We start from the raw sequence: 20994 nt of genomic DNA, 5'->3' as shown, positions 1-20994 counted from the left end.
TTAAAAGTCCAACAAGAGAGAAGTAGAAGTGGCCTAACGGGGAGAAGGGGGTTGAAGAGAGATCGACGATTGGGCTGTTTAAATTGGCGGATAATAAATTTTAAACTTGACCCCTCCCCCCCGGCCCCGTGCAATCCCCGCTCCCGAACATCGGCATAAAGTTGTAAAACATTATGGAGGAGTTATTGAGGAGCGAGGACTTTTTAAGCGTCCCCCCTTCCTCTCCGAAACGGGGACGTTTACGATTAGCACGCATGTCACCCAGAAAGTTGCGTCTGATTAAACAAGACTCCGCATTTCAATAAATGAAAGACGAGTAGAGACTTTCAGTAATGGATACGCAGGAACGCACGCGCGCGAGTCGTTCCAAAGGTAAAGCTTCCTATCTTTTGTTATTACAAAAGTTGAAGAGCTATGAAAACGAGAGTGGTACCATTAAAACAGGCGACCCTTTGGGCTCCAAAATTTAGATTTCTACATAGTCACCAGCATTCTTAATGCCTTTTTGCCAGCGATGAATGATGGCCGGAGCGTGCTTTGTCATACGACGGTCTTTCCAAAAAGTAAAGTCTCCTATTAAAAAAAAAAAAAAAAAAAAAAAATTAACTGAAAAAAGTTGAAGCCTTACGAAGACAGGAGTGGTACCATTAAAACGAGCGACCTTTGTGCTCATTAATTTTTTTTTTTCTACATAGTCACCAGCATTCTTAATGCCTTTTTGCCAGCGATGAATGATGGCCGGAGCGTGCTTTGTCATACGACGGTCTTTCCAAAAAGTAAAGTCTCCTATTAAAAAAGAAAAAATAATAATAAAAAAAAAATAACTAAAAAAAGTTGAAGACTTACGAAGACGGGAGTGGTACCATTAAAACGAGCGACCTTTGTGCTCATTAAATTTTTTTTTTCTACATAGTCATCAACATTCTTAATGCACATTTGCCAGGAATTCAACAGCGCATCTTTGTTTCTGACGCACGTCCATGACAGGGGTTGCTTTCTTAGGGTCTCACACCGTTAATAGCTGCAACAGAGAGATGAAACTTTCAGGTCATGAATGCATAAGTTCAGCCATCATAACAATGCAATTTGCAATCCCATCTAATCCATTCAGGGGGCATTACTTTTTTTTTTTAAAACGTGCATCGGGTTTAGTTTTTATTTAATTTATTCATTTGCTATTTTTGAATGGTTTTTACTTTTTGTTTCGATGTCATTTCAGTTGGTCGCAATCAGTTTTCTGGTTTAGGACGATTATTGGGGATAAACATATTATATCGTTTCTGCGGTTCAGGGTGGGATGGGATTGTCAAATCTGATAACGGTGGTTGGAATCGAATCAGGACGTCGTTAGGGTTCTTTTGTGTGAATGGCACGCTCGCCATTTGTGTAGTTGAGAGGTCGATCATCAAAGGGAAATTTAATTAATGGAAAAGAAAATCGTTGCGACTGCCGTGTAGATTTCGGAATGGTAGCAAATAACAATGGCCTTCCCTTTCGCTGCTAAGCACACACCTTGTTCGGCTCAAAACGCGTACACTTTATATCTAATATATAAACATCTATATGTCTGTTTGTTTTCGTTTTTTATTTTTTTATACGGTGGTCACCACTAATCAAGGCCCGGAAGCCACTCAGGGATAAGGGTTATTGCAAGTACAGTGGAGATTTGATGAAGTGTTTACTTAAGGGGGCGATTCATTAAGGATTTGTTAACGTTGGACTTGAAGACATCCAAGTTGTATTCAGGTGGGAAGCAGGCAGACGGAACAGAGTTCCACAGGCGTGCAGAAAGAAGCTTTGTTCATGGAATCTACGTTTTGATTTAGGCATAGATAAAGAGTGGGGAAAATTTTTCACAGTGGATTCAGCTAGACGGGTGTTTTTTTGTGAAAGATTGGCGAGAGGGGGGACCAGAGATTGGAGTTCAGACGAGCACCTGTCATGGAAATAACGATAAAACAAGGATAGGCTCGCAACGTCTCTTCTGTGGGCGAGAGGTTGCAGGGTAGAGAAAAGGGCATCCCCCACTAAGCCACGAAGTCTATTTTGTACTCTGTCAAGGCAGGATAGGCTGTTTTTAGCAGCTCCTGTCTAGATATGGCAGCAGTATTCCATCCTTGGGCGTACTTGGCTTTTATATAGATAGAAAATTGCATCAGTAGTGAGATATCTTCTACAGGATTGAAATTTGTTATATAGGGTATTCAGACAAGTGGAAAGCTTTTTAATCGGTGTTCATCCGGAAAAAAGGGCTGCTAAGTAGTCAAAAATTGAAAAAATGAGTAATTGGATATTTATCTGTTTGCTGTTTTACAAATGTTCTTGCATGAATCGTTCTCATTATAGATTCCTTATATTAAGAATAAGTAGGCGTGAAAACACTTTTTAAAGATCATGTCAAGATGGCCTAATGGTTATCGTACTTCATTCATTGTCCTTAGGATTTGGTTTTGATCTCAGCTCGAGTATTTTTTTTTAATTACAAAATTGAACTGTTCTGAAAAAAAAAAAAAAACCCATAGTACTCGCGTTTCTAAACAGTTCACATCTTGTAAGTAAAAAAACAAACAAACAAAATTACTCGGGCTGAGATCGAAACAAAAACCTAAAAACAGTGAATCAGGTACAATGATTATTAGGCCAGCTTGACATGATCTTTAGAAAGTGTTTTCAAACCTACTTATACAAGTAATCTGTCATGTGAACGATTCGCGCATGCGCAGTCGTGAAACAGGCGTGAAACAGTTGACAAACTGATAAATAAATATCCGATAATCCACACATACTAATTTTTTTTAATTTCGACCCCTTAGCAGCCCTTTTTTTTACGGATGAAAACCGATTAAAAAGCTTTCCACTTGTCTATATACCAAATTTCAAGTGTGTAGATCAATGAATTGATCTACACAGTTGAGTATAGAAATTGAGAATTATCCTCTCACCCGCGCTCGCGCGCAATTAATATTTGTAAATATGTATTTCAGAATTAAAATTAAAAAAATGCAGATAAAAAGGATTTGCAATGTGAAACCTGGCCTAACCTGACCGATTCAGGTCAGAGGATTTTCTGAAAACACTACATTTACCCTGCAGAGAGTTTTTTTTTTTTTTTTTTACATAGGCATCACCACTTATAAAGGCCCAGAAGCCACTCGAGGATAAGGGTTAAAGTATGTACAGTAGTCCATTGGACAATATAGTAATCGTTAATAATGGAAACTCGGTAAATTTGTTAACTTAAGTGGAACGGCTCATCAAGAACTTGTTTACATTGGACTTGAAGACAACCATATTGTAGTCAGCTGGAAAGCAAGAAAACGGAAGACAATTCCACAGGCGTGCAGTTCTAAGAAAGAAGCTTTTTTCATGGAATCTACGTTTAGGTTTAGACACAGATAAAGAGTGGATGTGTGGGGGTGGGAATTATTGCTAGTGTTTTGGACTAGACGAGCGTTTCTCGTGAAAGTTTGGTGAGGAGGGCATAGATTGGAGCTCAGACGAGCACTTGCCACGAAAATAACGATAAAGCAGAGACAGACTCGCAACATCTCTTCTGTGAGAAAGAGGTTGCAGGGAAGAGAAAAGGGCATCCTCCTACGAGACTACGAAGTCTATTTTGAAATCCTTTCTAGCAGCTCCTGCCCAGATGTGGCAACAGTACTCCATCCTTGGACGTACCTTGCTCTTATATAGATAGAGAATTGTATCAGCAGTGAGATATCTACTGGATCGATAGAAGGATCCCACCATTTTTCCAGCAGGCTTGGCAACAGATTTGATGTCCTAAAGCTGAACTTTTTGATGGTATGAAAGGGGTGGGGTTGCGTGTAAAAATTTGAAATGACAACTCCTAACTTACAGTTGGGCAGTTCTGCCTCTTTTATTTATTTATTTTTTTTTTATTTTATTTTTTTTTTTGTCAGAGGGAAGGTTGACAACTGAAGCAAGCTGACGTGCAAATTGGTCTCCATAAACTGTTGCAGAAGCGATGTTTGTTTCATTTATGATCTCATAAAGTTTACCTTGTTATTTCGTTTCGTAGTATAGTATGCCTCCGAACTATCTAGATTTTTGTTTTTTACTGATCCTTAAGCACTTTTCAAAATCCCACCAGCCCGTCCTCCGCTAAGTCGCCCCAAGCATATTTCCAACCGCCCAAGCCTCGTATTTTACCGAACTTGGGTAGCCAGAGTCTGTTAAGTTTTAGTTCGTTTTTTTTTTTTTTAATTATTTTTTGTTTTGTACTACTGTCTTTCCTTTTCCCTTTTTTTCTCCCTCTCTCTCTCTCTCTCTCTCTCTCTCTCTCTTTCGGAGAAGAGGTGTGTGTGTGCTGAGGCGGGGGGGGGGGACTAAACGCAGGTGTCTCTCTGTGTTAGTACTCGAAAACGGATTGACTTTATGATGAGTTTTCGCCGGGGTGGGTTGAGGGGCTCTTTGGATAAGATGGTCGATCGGGACGACGGACACACCCTTCTCCACGTCAACCGCAATTTGGTTCAGATCCGAATAATACTAAAGCACATTAATCCATATCATTTGGTTTCACGATATACTTGTTAGGTGCATGCATAGGCATAAGTGTGTGTGTATATATATAGAGAGAGACAGACAAAGAATAAATGGCAAAAAGTTATATTCCAAAATTCATGATGTTGACCATCTTATAATTTATTCCTTTAATTCAGACCATCTTATAATTTATTCCTTTAATTCAGTTGACTTATACAATTCTTGACAGTATCTGTATAAGTCAACTAAATTAAAGGAATAAATTATAAGATGGTCAGCATCATCAATTTTGGAATATAACTTTTTGTCATTTATTCTCTATATTGCTCTGTTATTACATCAAGCTTCTTAAATAAGGATTGATATATAAGAAAATATATTTCTAGAGAAATATATATATTAAATTTATTTATACAAACATTGATGGCTACATATGTGCATACATGTTTCTGTAATCACCCGTTACTGAGGAGATTACGTCTTCAGGCCAAGAATAACTCTTGAAAACTTTTTTTTTTTTTCAAGGGTAATTCTTGGCCTGAAAACGTAATCTCTCCAGTAATGGGTGATTACAGAAGCATGTATGCACATGTGTAGCCATAAATAAATTTAATATACCTGCTCTGCTTACTCATTGAGCACTTTTTTGTAGACACATGTTGTTTCATTGGATGTACTTCTAGGAAACTAAACTCTACTGCCACATATATATATATAAGTCTGAAGAGAGGCTGGTTATGTGAAAATTTTCAAACGACATAATGTTTGAATTTGTCCAATTAGTCTTGAAACAATTGTAACTAACAATGAAATACACTTTTTGTTGCTATCAATTCTTATTTGAAGTCTTGGTTTTGTTAATGCAGTATATATATATATATATATATATATATATATATATATATATATATATATATATATATATATATATATAATTGTTGTTTTTAAAATATAAGTATCCACTGACACATGTTTCATCGTCTACGATTCACCAGAGTGGCTGAATCTAGCGAAATTCGAAATCGGGACTCCATGGTAAGAAACATAAACACCTACCACTGGACCATCTCGCACGACTGTTTGGATATATTTACGTAGACGTTATTTATTTGTTTTTGCGATACGTTTTGAATGAATTCAATTTGTACAAAAATGCATTTTTACCTAAATGCAAGTTGGGAGTAATTTTCCCTTTTAATAATTTGGTACTCCTCAAATGGGGAGCGTCTTATATATATTGTTTATATAACAACGGTATTGTACCATATATATATATATATATATATATATATATATATATAATTATTTCTGTAGAAAAATATTTTCCTATAATATATATCAATCCTTATTTAAGAATATCAATTTAATAACAGAGCAATGACAAAAAGTTATTTATATTCCAAAATTCATAATGTTGACCATCTTATAATTTATTCCTTTAATTCAGTTTACATAGAATTATATATATATATATATATATATATATATATATATATATATATATAATATTTCCCCAAATCCTCTGGCTTTGATGGAGGGGAGACTGAAACTTCCTGCTATGGTTTCAAATGATCTGAAATAACAGCAAGGGGAGACTTGATTCCAAATATTTCTCATATGTTATATCTCTCCTATTTTGGAAATAGGGTACGATTATGAATATCTCCAGTATCAAATAATCCTTATACACTGTGAAATTTACTTTATGTATAAAAACCAGAGAGGAGATATAATATATGAGAAATATTTCGAATCAAGTCCCCCTCATTACTGTTATTTGAGATCATTTGAAATCATAGAGCAAGTTCTATTCTCCCCTCCCATCAAGGCCAGAGGTTTGGGGCAAATATCAGATTTTTGTAATTCATATTCAAAACTAGGAAAACAATGGCTATGATTGAAACATTTTATATCTGTAAAAAAAAGTGTCAAAAATAGGTTCTGGATGATACCCTTTATGTGCAACAAATGTCACATAGTTCACTACACAATTCAGGTCATTACCTTTCCAACGAGTCTTCATTTGTTAAATTCTGATCAATAGTCGCTCAGTTTTGGAACTTATAAAATTGCCTCCAAAAAGTGGTAAATTTATTGATATACCAGCATTTCAGCCCGGCGTTGGCCGGGTGTTTGGAGGTGTATGTTGAGCAAAAAAAGAAGCGGTCAATTTTTTCAACTAACCCCTATTATCACCCCCTTAACATTTATTGTTTTTTGGGCTCAAATCAAGTTATTAAGTTAGATCCATGTCCAAGGAACCTATTTTTAAAATTTAGGTTTTTCAAAGATTATACTATTTTATGGTTAAAATTTTATGAAAATTTTCTGTTCCTTTATAATTTATATAAAAAAATTATTCAGAAAATAAAATAAACAATGTGTTGTGGGTTAAATTTTCATTTAAAAAAATCGAAATTTTTTAAAAATCAATTCTGTTTAGCTTTAAAAAGATTATAAAAAAAATTGTTTTAAATTCGTCGTTATTTGTTTTTTAATTTTTTTATTGATTTTATTTGTTTAAAAAATGTTTAACTAGCGTGGAATTTCCGTGGGTTTAGCTAGTTATTATTATTATAATCATCAGAGGTAGATTTTGGAATATATATATATATATATATATATATATATATATATATATATATATATATATATATATATACTAGCATGGGTGCCCGGCGTTGCCCGGGTAATTTGGAGATGTATGTTGAGCAAAAAAAAAAAAAAAAAATTGGTAAATTTTTTAAACTTTGACCTATTATGACCCCTTAAAATTTATTGTTTTGGGCTCAAATGAAGTTATTAAGTTAGATCCATGTCCACTGAACCTATATCTAAAATTCCAAGTGTTTAGACCGAAAATTGTCGGAGTCGTTTGGTAAAGTTCTCAAAGGTCAAATCGTTGAACTTTGACCCCTTAATCGCCAAATTTCTGGGCGAAAACCGATCACATAGATTTTCCTAAATCTCAGTACCCTGTATATCAAATTTCGAGTCTGTAGACGGAAAATCGACAGAGTTATTGCGTAGGGAAATGCACACAGACACACAGACAGACAAATACTTTCACTTTTATAGATACATAGATAGATATGCATGCGTTATCAACCAAATAAGGTTTATAACGGAAGTAAAGGTCACTACTATTCGCTGTCAATCCAAAATCTACCTGACACTTTGATGGAATTATTTCCCCAAAAGTGTTCGATTATAAAGAAAAAATTTCAATATAACAGCTTAATATTTATTTATTTAAAAATGTACAGAAGGCCAGAAAAAAACATTGGTACCGTCGGTCTCAAGCCTAACTAACATAAGGGGGGGGGAGACAGTTAACAGTTAATGATAAATGTTAGGCTTTCGTCAGCCAGAGAAAACAGTATGGCTGACAAGAGCCTAGAATTATTTTCCATTAACTGGTCCCACTTATGTTAGGCTTGCAACCGACGGTACCGATGTTTTTCTGACCTTCTGTACAGTTTTGTGTGTATATATATATATATATATATATATATATATATATATATATATATATAACAAATAAATGGCAAAAAAAACAACAACTAATAAAGATGAGAATAATAGTCCGAAATAAAAATAAATTAATATATATATATATATATATATATATATATATATATATATATATATATATATATATATATATATATATTAATTTATTTTTTATTTCGGACTATTATTCTCATCTTTATTAGTTGTTGTTTTTTATCTTTTATTGGTTTTGTTTATTCACAACGTTTCGGCCAACTATTCCTCTGGCCTTCGTCAGGTGGTAACCGCGACGGATAGGAACTTCGAATCTCCTAACTGCATTCTCAGCCATCACTAGTAGCCATCGTGTATGTAATATATATATATATATATATATATATATATATATATATATATATATATATATATATATATATATATATATATATATAACAAATAAATGGCAAAAGTTCTGTATTCCAAATTTCAGGGTGTTGACCATCTTACCGTTTATTTCATTAAGTACGTTGACATGCGCAACTCTTGACAGCACCTGTTTCGTAGCGCAGAATCATTCATGTAATTATCATGTCAACTATTAAATTTATTTCGCCCTTAATTCATCAGAAGAAAAAGTACTTATCAATATCAAAATTCGAAAATTGGGAGAGAAGTTGCAATTTTTTTTTTTCATTTTCTTACGCCATCTTTGAAGATTTAACGTCACTTGATTTAATTTCACTCGAAAGATCGATAAGATTGATAAGATTGATAAGATTGCCAGCAACGAAACTGGTTCAAAAGATGAAATAATGAAACTGAAACTGCAAAAAATCTTATGTCCCTCTCCCGAAAAGGTGGTGGTAAACAAAATGGTTGTGAAGAGTCAAGGAGGATGGCAGGACTTAGAAGGAAAAGCACTAACTAGACCTCCACTTGATGAGTGTGAAGACTATTGGGATTTATGGAAGCTTATTTCCACCCAAATTTCCCTTTTCCTTTTTTTTTTTCTTTCCTTCTGTTTTGTCTGCCCATTTTTTTTCGTTTTCTTTCTCTTTCTCTCTTTCCTTTTCTTGTTCTTTCTCTCCTTTTCTCTTTTTCTTTCCTTTTTCTTTCTTTTTCTTTCCTTTTCTCTTTTTCTTTCTCTCCTTTTCTCTCTTTCTTTCCTTTTCTCTCCTTTTCTCTCTTTCTTTCCTTTTCTCTCTTTTTTCTTTCGTTTTCTCTCTTTTTTCTTTCCTTTTCTCTCTTTTTTCTTTCCTTTTCTCTCTTTTTTCTTTCCTTTTCTCTCTTTTTTCTTTCCTTTTCCCTTTTCTTTCCTGTTCTTTTTTCTTTTTTCTTTCCTTTTTCTCTTTTCTTTCCTCTTCTTGTTCTTTCTCTCCTTTTCTCTTTTTCTTTCTTTCCTTTTCTCTCTTTTTTCTTTCCTTTTCTCTCTTTTTTCTTTCCTTTTCTCTCTTTTTCTTTCCTTTCCCTCTTTTTCTTTCCTTTCCCTCTTTTTCTTTCCTTTCCCCTTTTCTTTCCTGTTCTTTTTTCTTTTCTTTTTTCTTTCCTTTTTCTCTTTTCTTTCCTCTTCTTTTTCTCGTTTTCTTTCTCTTTTTCTTTCTTTTTCATTCTTTCCTTTCTTTCCTTCTCTCTTTTTTCTTTCCTCCTCTTTTTCTTCCATTCTCTCTCTCTCCCTTTCTTTTTCTTTCCTTTCCCTCTTTTTTTCGTTTTTCTTTCCTTTTCTTTTTTTCGTTTCTTTCTCTTTCTTTTTCCTTTTCTTTCTGTTTTTCTTTCCTTTTTCTCGTTTTCTTTCTCTTTTTCTTTCCTTTTCTTTTGTCTCCATTTATCTCGCCTCCTCTCTCTCATTTTCTGTCTTTCTCTTCTTCCTTTCATTTTCTTTCTTTCTCTCATTTTCTCTTCTTCCTCTTTCTCTCTCTTTCCTTTTCTCCCTTTCTCAAGGTATTTCTCATCTAATTTTGTTTATAGTCTTTTGAAATCTCGTTACTGATTTGTCCAGCTGGGAACATTCTCACCGAACCCGACCTTCTATATATATATATATATATATATATATATATATATATATATATATATATATATATATATATATATATATATATATATATATATATATATATATATATATATACACACACACACACACACACACACACACACACACACACACACACACACACACACACGTGCGTGTATTGTGTGCGTGCGTCTATCTCAATGAGAAAGCTGAAGTAACTACGTGGAAAATAAAACCGAGGAGGAAGGGGGGGGGAGATTGTTACATGAGTCGGTTGTTCTTCTGTTTAGTGTCGACATAAAAATGTAAACATCTGAACGTATCCCCGTGCGACCGCGAACCTAGCCCTTTTGTGTGTTTACACTGACTCTTCGATGACCTTATGCCAGTCCTGGTAAATCAACACCAGGTGCTCGTCTGTCCGACGATAACGCGGCCATTTTAACAAGATTTCTTATTTTTTTTCTTTTCACTATTTCAGCTATTTGAAAATCTTGTTAAAATGGCCGACTCTTGTTTATATGCAATGCAGAGTTTGGCAGCCCCCCCCCCTCTCTGGAGAGCAAAACGGCTGAATCGTTGCGTTTTTGTCCAGAAATAAAGAGACTCTTTCTAGAGCTAACACTTTATAGCTACAAGGGTAGTTTCCAAAGTAATGGCCCCTATTTTCTATTCCGCCCAAATGAATCAGAGGAGACTGAATTGCATTGTTATGATGACAGAACTTGACTGAAAGTTTCATATATCTGTTGCAGATATTGACGGTGTGAGACTCTAAGAAAGCAACTCATGTCATAAGCGTGCGTCAGTAGCAGAGGTGGGTGATCGAATTCCTGACAAAAAAAAAAAATGCATAGAGAATGATTGTGGCCATGTAGAAATATAAATTCTTGAATAGAAAAGATTGCTCGTTTTAATGGTACCGTTCCCGTCTTCATAACTCTTCAACATTTTTTTTTTTTTTTTTTTTGTAAAAAAAAATGAGGATGCGTTATTTTTGGAATGACCCTCGTGTATAGACGCACCCCAGATTCAAAAGTGGGTACTTGTACCACCCATCTGTGGGTCGATATGATTGAAGCGCTTGGGTGCACTTAATACAAACGAACGTGTCAAGACAGAGAGGGCTCATGTGTGCGTCTGTGGAATGTGTGGGGATGGGTGTGGCCCTTGATGTTGTCTTTGTTGCCTATCATCACCGGATGGCAATGGTCCACCCACAACAATAGCAGACGAAAATTATACCCCCCCCCCTCCATCTTGAACAGAAGGTGCCGATCGACGGAGCTTAAAAATAAAATAACGACGTTGATAAAAGGAACACATATTTTAGACATCTATTAAAGGTTTTGTGGATATGTGTATGTGTATGTGTGTGTGTGTGTGTGTATGTGTGTATGTGTGTGTGTGTGTGTGTGTGTGTGTGTGTGTGTGTGTGTATGTGTGTGTGTGTGTGTGTGTGTAAACAAGCAGTTAGAGCACTGTAAAAGTGGTGGACAAATGTTTGTTTAAATAGACATTTGGCGAGGTAATTTACGGGCGCCGCTCCCGTGAGTCGATCGGTAAAACTGCTGACTGTCAACGTGATGGTTCTAGGTTCAATCCTCGGCTTGGGAGAGGAGCTAGTCTAGCGGCACTAATAAGTTGTGATATAACGAAACAGGACTGTATGTCAATGACTACAAATAAATAAATAAAATATATATATATATATATATATATATATATATATATATATATATATATATATATATATATTGAATAAAACGATTAATAATTTTGAATTAAAAATTAGTTTCAAAAGGAAAAGAAACAAAACAAGTTTCACAATTATGAATCATTTTACTCAATATTAAAATAGTTCTAGGATATCTATTGAGCTTATTATATATCTACATTACAATGAGCGCTGTTCTTTTTTTTTTTTTTTTTTTTTTAATAGTATTAATACATTTACTAGTACATTATAATAAATTCTGATCTTTAGACTCCAGGTCTAATTCCCTCCAAAAAAAGAAGAAAAAAAAAATTTATATATATATATATATATATATATATATATATATATATATATATATATATATATATTCTTTGAAGTTTTTAACCTTTAAATCTATACCAAAAAAATATTTTTTATCATTCGTTAGAAAACCATCTAGTCAGTAAGTCATTTAATCACCTGCAATCACTCCAACTCGCTCTCGAATTTACTATAATACCAATAATTTATTTTTCAAGTGATCATGAGTTGCTTACCATGAAACACTGTTTCGGGGATTTTATGTATGTATGAGTGTTCGCTTTTTCTGTGTCTACAAAAGGCTTTTTTCAGAGAAGCGGTTGCTCACTACACAACTTTTTAAAACTTTTTATATCACATATAAATCGTAATATCTCACAGTTAACAACGAAGCTCGCCTGTCTATTTAATTTGCTCGATTTCGGGATAAATATTCAACATTTGTCACTCGCCGCATGTGGGTTAGTCTTTTTCTTATAACATATTGGGGGGGGGGGAACGTTCAGCAGTAAATGAAATCCCGCAGTCAAACTTGACCTCATTAACTCATTAAAACGCGCACCTGCTAAATCCAAGTAATTAAATAAATTCAAACGTGTTTCCGTTAGCATGTCGCGGTGGAACAATGGTTAACGTCGCAGGTTGTTTTTTTTTCTTCTTCTTCTTCTTCAGACTTTAATTTACAACTTTGCCTCAAAGGTTCGGGTTCGATCCTCATACTTACTTTTTTATTATTTTGACCCTCCCCCCTTCCCACCCCCGGAGTTTCCACACACACCTCCAAACACCCAGGCAACGCCGGGTACCCCTCGCTAGTATATATATATATATATATATATATATATATATATATATATAAAGTGAAATTGTCTGTTTGTGTACCCCTACTAAACACTGTCAATTTTCAGTCTACAGACTCAAGATTTGACATAAGGGGTATTGAGATTTGGTAAAATCCTTTTAATAGGTTTTCGGCCAAACATTTGGCTGCCAAGGGGGCAAAGTTCAACGATTTGACCCTTGAAAACTCTTCCAAACTCCTCCGCCAATTTTGGCTCTAAACACTTAAACTTTTAGATGTTGACAAGGATCAAACCTTTTAATTTGATTTGAGCCCAAAACAATAAATGTAAATGGGCCAAAATTGGGTTCATAGTTCAAAAAAATTTGACCTCTGCGGTCTCTACCAAATTACTCAGCCAATTTTTGGTCTAAACATTTGAAGTTTTACACAAAGTGTATTCAGACATAGGGAAAGCTTTTTAATTGGTTTTTGGCTGAAAATTTGACTGCCAAGGGGTCAAAGTACAAAAAATTTGACCTTTACGGTTTCTAGCAAACTATTCAGCCAATTTTGGGTCTAAACGTTTGAAATTTTACATAAAGGGTATTCAGACATACAGCAAACTTTTTAATCAGTTTTTTGGCGAGAATTTGGCTGCCAAGAGGTCAAAGTTTATATAGTTGACTTTTGTAGACTCTACCAGACTCCTCCGCCAATTTTGGGTCTGAACACTTGAAATTTTAGGTGTAGGTTACCTGGACCTGAGTCAAACTTTTTAATATATATATATATATATATATCTATCTATATATATATATATATATATATATATGCACATGAAGTTATGAACAGTACATAGGGCCCGAGCAAAGCTGGTCTGAACTGCTAGTAATCTATATATCTATAAAAATGTGTGTGTGTGAGAGTTGGTTGGTTGGTTGTTTTTGTTTTACGGCATATCAACCCTTTTTAGATTATTTAATGTCGAAGCCAAATATTTTGAAAATTTTTTTTAATAGAATATTTTGTTGTTTTCAAGTTGGTTTCTATTTAACCCATAGTTGGGACCCTAACAGGTACTATCACTCCGGGTCAGAGTGGACCTGGGAGCAATGGCAATTAAAGGGTGGCTCCACACTCCCCAAAGCCCGCAAGCTGGGGCCTCACCACTGGATATAGTTTAAGGTCAGTTTGTGAGAAAGACGGCGCTTCTCAACCTATATACTCAACTAATGTTTGATCTATAGGCTTTAAATTTGATATTGAAAATGATATATAGAGTATTCAGACACGTGGAAAACATTTTAATTGGTTTTCATCTGGAAAAAACGGGCTGCTAAGCGGTCAAAAATGAAAAATTGGCACTTAAACTAAAGTGGTCATCAGATTTTTTACCTGTTTTTCAATACTTACTTTGAAAACACTTTTTAAAATCGTGTCAAGCTGGCCTAGTGGTTATCAACTGTTTCGCTACTGCATGTCCGAATCATTCACATGACAGCTTCCTTATGCTAAGAATAAGTAGGTTTGAAAACACTTTAAAAATCGTCTCAAGCTGGCCTAGTGGTTATCGTACTTGACTCACTGTGTTTAGGTTTTGGTTTCAATCTTAGCTCGAGTATTTTTTAACTAACAAGAAATGAACTGTTTAGAAAAAAAAACATAAGACTCGCATGCATATGTCTCAGTTTCTTTTTCTTTCTTTTTTTTACTTTCTTTTTTTTTTAATACCGGGCAACGCCGGCTACGTATGCTTGTGTGTGTGTGTGTATGTTTTTATTTATGTATATATTTGCATATGTATGTATATAATTCCCCCCACTCTTTATCTGTGCCTAAACCTAAACGTAGATTCCATGAACAAAGGTTTTTTATTAGAACTGCACGCCTGTGGAATTGTCTTCCGTTTTCCTGCTTTCCGGCTGACTACAATATGGTTGTCTTCAAGTCTAACGTAAATAAGTTCTTGATGAGCCGTTCCATATAAGTTATCAAATTTAACAAATTTTCATTACTAATGATTATTATATTGTCCAATTTCTACTGTACACTCTTTAACCCTTACCTTGAGTGGCCTCTTGGCCTTGATAATGAGTTGATACCTATGAAAAAAAAAAAAAAATAGAAAAAGTCCAATGTGAACAAGTTCTAATTGAATCGTCCCCCTAAGTAATCCAAGTTTCAAAATTCCCACTGTTTACTATGCTAAAATCACAATGACTAATGTATACCTATTAACCCTTATCCTCGAGTGGCCTCTGGGCCTTGATAAGTGGTGACACCCTTGTAAAAAAAAAAAATATATATATATATAAAATTATCAGTGTTAATTTACTGTTTCTTTTTTTCGTTGCAGACATTTGACGATTGTGTAGAAGAGAATGGCGAAGACTGTGATCCGTCAAATCTCTGGATGCAGATTCCCTTTTTCTGCGGCCACGCTGCTGAATGCTGGTTAGTTGACCCCTTCCGATATCATTAAGATATAATAATAAATAAACACAACTCACATTCTCGTTTATCTGAATTCTTATAAATCCACACCAAATTTTGATTAGTAGTTACTAGAGCACAAAATATAAATTTGATTAAGGTCCCGAATTGTTTTTTTTTTTTTTTTTTTTTTTTTTTTTTTTTAAGCACTTTTTTTTTTCTTTTTTTTTTGTAAATTTTGCAGAAACATTAGTCATGGTCAAAGTAAACTTTTGGTTTATAATGATGATTGGTTACATATGTGCAAACATGTTTCAGTTGCGATTCATTTAGAGATTCGGCCTCATCATATTTTTTTGTTGATGAGCGTTTGCTTTCTTTGGTTACATAGATAGAATATGTCTACATTTGGTGAAAATGTTAACGAGAGTTATACAAATCGAACTAAAAACATCTTGGAATTGTAGAATGTTGAAGTCCTTTAAAATGGACGAAACCCAAGAGACAATGTTTAATGTTAAATTTTGCAGAAACATTAGTCATGGTGAAAGTAAACTTTTGGTTTATAATGATGATTGGTTACTGTTATGTTTGACGTTCATCTCCGTCGCCAACTGTTATGTTTGCAGGTTGAACCAAATAACGTATAAGGTAATACAAATGAAGACTCAACAAACAAAGGTAGATCAATAAGAAGTGTATTAGGAAAAGTATATTTACAGTATATTTACATAATGGTTGTCAGGTAAGAGAGTCTTGGCTGGAGAACATATCTGCTCTCGGCTCGGCCTTCGGTGGCTTCTGGTTAACACACACTCAGACTAACCGAGTCTTGCTATTTATGTGTAATATTATCCACATATGTAAATGAGTGGGTCCCACTACAACAGTTACATATGTGCAAACATGTTTCAGTTGCGATCTATTTAGAGATCCAGCCTCATCATATTTTTTTGTTGCCTTCTTTGGTTACATAGATAGAATATATCTACATTTGGTGAAAATGTAAACAAGATTTATGCAAATCAAACAAAAATCATCTTGGAATTGTAGAATGTTGAAGTCCTTTAAAATGGACGAAACCCAAGAGACAATGTTCAAACTGGTATGCATGCATATATCCATCTATCTATCTATCTATCTATGTATATATATATATATATATATATATATATATATATATATATACATATATATATATATATATATATATATATGATTCCTTTGGATTTTTACATGTGGATTTATAACTTTAACCAACTTTTCTTGGATTTTATCGTTATTGGATATTCTACTCCTCACTCGACCATCCATTCACGTGAAATCATTTTTCTTTTTTCCCCTCATTCCCTCTGCTTCACTATTTTTTTTCTCTTTTACCGAGCAAGCTCTAGGGCTTACTTCTAGTTTCATTAAATACTTTGCAAGTAAAATCCGATTCCACATTTTGCTAATTCCTACCCTCTGATGAGAAGGAAAGTATTTCTTTTGAAACTCTGCGGATTAAGGACAATCCATTTAATTTGTGTTTCCTTTTTTTAAAATGAAGTATGTTTTAACTCTTCTGAAAGTGTTTTTAACATGTTTTATTAATTATTTCTTCTGATATATATATATGTACATATATACATATACTCCTATAAATTTGAATTTTTTGTGTATTGATATATATATATATATATGTACATATATACATATGCTCCTATGAATTTGAATTTTTTGTGTATTGATATATATATATATGCTCCTATAAACTTGAATTTTTTGTGTATTGATATTCATATTAAAACCCTTTTTTCTATTTAGTAGTATTAGCATTTGTTGGCTTTCGTGGGGAAGCAACATGTGACAATAAGGTCGTTTTTAATGGGGGGGGGGGGTTTAAACCAGCTTCCCGTAAGAAGGGCAAAAGGAGCACTCTGGTTGGGACCAAAAATAATAATTGTCTCAGTATAGAGGGTTTCCCCTCCATTGACTGGGACAAATTACCTTAAGTGTAGCATTAGGTGTATCAGAATTTTTGTAGGAATTTTTGACACCCCTAACACGAAACTGCGAATAAAATATAAAAAAAAAACTCGTAATTTCTCCTTTAAAGGTGGGTTATTTATTTTCTTTATGGATTATACTTCCAAAATAAACTATTAAAGTTGAATAAAAAGTAATAGAAATATTTTTTAAAAAATAGTAATGAAATTAATTGAATGTTACACGTTCAGTATTTTTCAATTTTTAAACTTTAAAAATCTATCAAAATTTTTCTATTGATTCTATTTTTACGATATTTTCAGGGTCAATGTGAAACTTTATGCTCTTTCCAATAAACCGAATATAATATTTTAGACAAACGTTTTTTTTTTTTTAAATCCCCCCCCCCGGATTTTCAAATGTCTATTAAAAAGTAAATAATTTATGTACCAAAGTTTTATATATCAAAAATACAAGATAAAAGATCAATGAATAATATATTCAAATTTAAAACAAAAAAAAAGTAGTGTTTTTTTAGAAATTCACCTGTAAAGTCCGAAGTTTAAACCTTTAAAAAAAAAAAAAAAAAGAAACACATTGTTTTTTTTTTTTTTTAATGAAACTTTGGTCCTTGCTCCTTTAATTGAAAAAAAAATTAGGGCTTGAATTTCATTTTTCGAGGAGTTATAAGCTTCGAAAGATAGCGGGTGGAATTATTCAATAGTTTACACGAAATTTCTGACACTGCTAGTGTAGCATCAGAACAGATACTACACGTTGATCTTGAGACAAACTTAATAACCAAAAGTAGTAAATCAAGTATCCATCTTTCAACTATGGACTCTTCAGAAAAATGCAAGATACCAAAGAAATCAGAAATAAAAAAAACAAACAATTGATCAGTTTCTTTGAGGGAAAACATTGGTCCATTTCGATCAATCTATTTTACTTTGAAGTTGGAAGTAGACAATTATATTTTCTTTTTTTTTTTTTTAGATGAGGGTTGATAATTCATATTATTTGCATTTTTCGAACTACTGTTTTCATTTTGAAAAACTTTCTTGCCTTCTTCCACTCCTTGTTTTATGGCCGGGTGAAAATTTATTTACTTCCATTTTATTCTCTCTTTCTCTTTTTATCTGTTCTTAGGATGCCAGGATACCGCTGGGCATTGGAACAAGCCAAATACAATCTCGTTCACAATTATCTTGTAGTCGGCATCACGGAAGAATTAGGGGATTTCATTGCAATCCTGGAAGCTACGTTACCTCGCTTTTTCAAAGGAGCTGTGGACCTTTATAACTCAGGTATGAACATTTTTTCCTAATTTGCAAATTCTCGTTCGCTATGTTTTTTATTTTTCCTTTTTTTTTTTTTTTTGTTTCTGTTTTTTCCATTTTCCCTTTTTTCTTTTTCGTTTTTTTCTTTTCATTTTTCCTTTTTATTCATTTTCTTTTTTTTTCGTTTCTTTTTTTTTTCGTTTCTTTTTTTTTCGTTTCTTTTTTTCCATTTTCCCTTTTTCTTTTCGTTTTTTTTCTTTTTCCTTTTTTTCTTTTCGTTTTTTTCTTTTTCCTTTTTTTCTTTTCGTTTTTTTTTTCCTTTTTTTCTTTTCGTTTTTTTTTCTTTTTCCTTTTTTTCTTTTCATTTTTTCTTTTTATTCATTTTCTTTTTTTTTCGTTTCTTTTTTTCGTTTCTTTTTTTTTTCGTTTTCTTTTTTTTTTCGTTTTCGTTTTTTGTTCTATTTCGTTTTTTTTCTTTTCCGTGTTTTTCTTTTTCGTTTTTACTTTTTCGTTTCTTTTTTCTTCGTTTTTTTTTTTCCTTTTTTTCTTTTGCGTTTCTTTTTTTCTTTTTCGTTTTTTTTTTCCTGTTTCCTTTTTTCTTTTCCTCTTTTTTTTTTTTGATACTAGTCCAGAACCTGACCCATAGTCACATTGCTATCTCCTAGCAGTTTACAGAAGAGCCAATCAGCTGTCAATTGTTTTTGCTAATAGGGGAAACACTTGTCCTATACTTTTCTTGAAAAAAAAAAAAATGTCTGAGCATGTCAATAACTGTCATTACAGCCTCTTTCTCCTCCCCTTAATTCTCTCATAACGACAGCTTCTAAGATTTTTCTTGAATTTAGGGAATAACCAAAAGTCACAGGGAGCAAGGTCTGGACTCTAAGGAGGGTGAGGAACTGTCTTGATGCCCATCTGGGCAAATAGTCTGTGACAAGGATAGAGTTGTGGACCAGTGCATCTGTGCCATCTAGTTTTCTTTCCAATCTTTTGGTGAATGTCCAGGTTGTAGCACCATAAACAAGGACAGACTCTAACACTAAGGACGAGGCTCAGCGTTGCTTAACTTTGGTGATCTAACAAAAACCAGTGTGCCAACGTGATTATGCCATATATTTTCATTGATTGCATGAATTTAAAAATAAAAATAAAATAATGGTCAATAATATTTTTCTTTCCTCTTTTCAGGTCGAAAGTCCCACTTACGGAAAACCTCCAACAAAATTCCCCCGAAGGAATCAACGTTGCAAAAGATCCAGCAGTCGAAGATCTGGAAAATGGAGCAGGAGTTCTACGAATTTGCCGTCGAGCAGTTCCATTTCATCAAACAACGGACCTTTGATCTCGTCGAGGGCGAGTACGTCGAAAAGGGTTATCAATTTGTTTTTGAGAAAATACGACCAAAGTGACGTAAGCGCCGCAGCCGACGGCGCCAACACCCGAAGCGGAGCTGGCTCTTTATGCAGACTTGGCGCAAAAAGGCATCGCTTCCAAAATGGACGCAGAATTTTGGCAAGAGTTAAGAAAAAACAGGAAAAATGTTTGTTTTTTTTAGGGGGGGGGTTACAAAGATGGCCGATACACATACGAAAAAATTTTTTTAATAAAGACCTTGGTTTTTATCATTAAATGATAGTTATAAAGAAAAAAAAAATGCGAAGGCATCATACACACACATGCAGAAATATGGATTTACGTTATGCATGCGTAGATGAGCATGTAACGCGAAACATATCGCAACGGTTGTCGTTTACGTGGCAGATAAGAATGGAAAACATGAAAAAAAAAGAACATTTAATGCAATACAGGAATTTCAATTCTGTTGCCGAAATGCTGGATACATTCTACACACATCAAATTATGATGTAAGAAAACATTTACGAAGCATACATACCCATATATATATATATATATATGAATATATATATATGAATAACAAAAGTCTATATTCCAATTTTTAAGATGTTGACCATCTTACTGTTTATTTCTTTAAGTACGTTGAAATGCACAATTTTTTAGTTGCCGTTATTTTACAACGTGTTATGTTAGGGTGTAACAAAATTAAAAATAACTGCAACTTCTCTTCCAATGTGAAGGAGTTGTGTTTGAAGGCTATTTCAATGCAGTTTGTAGGGAACACCGTGGCCACTAGTTAGCATATAAAAGAAAAATGACAATATCAGAAGGAATTTTCAATAATTTTCAATTGTATTACATTTATTTACCAACATACGTACAGGAAGGTAGGTGTTGATGTCCCTGATTTCTAAGAGTAATACCTCTTCTTCAATATTAGAAGAAAAGAATATAAATAAAAAAATAAAACAGACAAAGGATAGCTTTGCCGAACAATTGTACATGTTTCTCTTTATTTCCTCCCCCCCTCCCGGAGAAGAAATACACCTGAAGAAGGTCGGAGGTTAAATTGACCGAAACGTGAAAATAACACTCAAGATGAGAACAGTAGTCCGATAAATCCAAATAATACAAATAA

General features: G+C 33.7%; 1 protein-coding gene across 1 annotated transcript in view; it reads left to right on the top strand.

Moving 5' to 3' along the window:
* The window catches only part of LOC145268654 (heparan sulfate 2-O-sulfotransferase 1-like), a 303656-nt gene extending 283365 nt beyond the window's left edge, over positions 1 to 20291 (top strand). Inside the window, exons 6-8 of the mRNA XM_080124139.1 lie at positions 15176 to 15273; positions 18370 to 18527; positions 19689 to 20291. Of these exons, the coding sequence (XP_079980265.1) occupies positions 15176 to 15273; positions 18370 to 18527; positions 19689 to 19909 (477 nt within the window). The 3' untranslated portion in view covers positions 19910 to 20291. The remainder of the gene's footprint in view (positions 1 to 15175; positions 15274 to 18369; positions 18528 to 19688) is intronic.
* The last annotated feature ends 703 nt before the right edge of the window (positions 20292 to 20994 follow it).

Source organism: Euprymna scolopes, chromosome 44 (assembly GCF_053919585.1).
Source record: "Euprymna scolopes isolate OS-2025 chromosome 44, ASM5391958v1, whole genome shotgun sequence".
Lineage (NCBI taxonomy): Eukaryota > Metazoa > Mollusca > Cephalopoda > Sepiida > Sepiolidae > Euprymna > Euprymna scolopes.
This window is presented reverse-complemented; position numbering and strand designations above follow the sequence as displayed.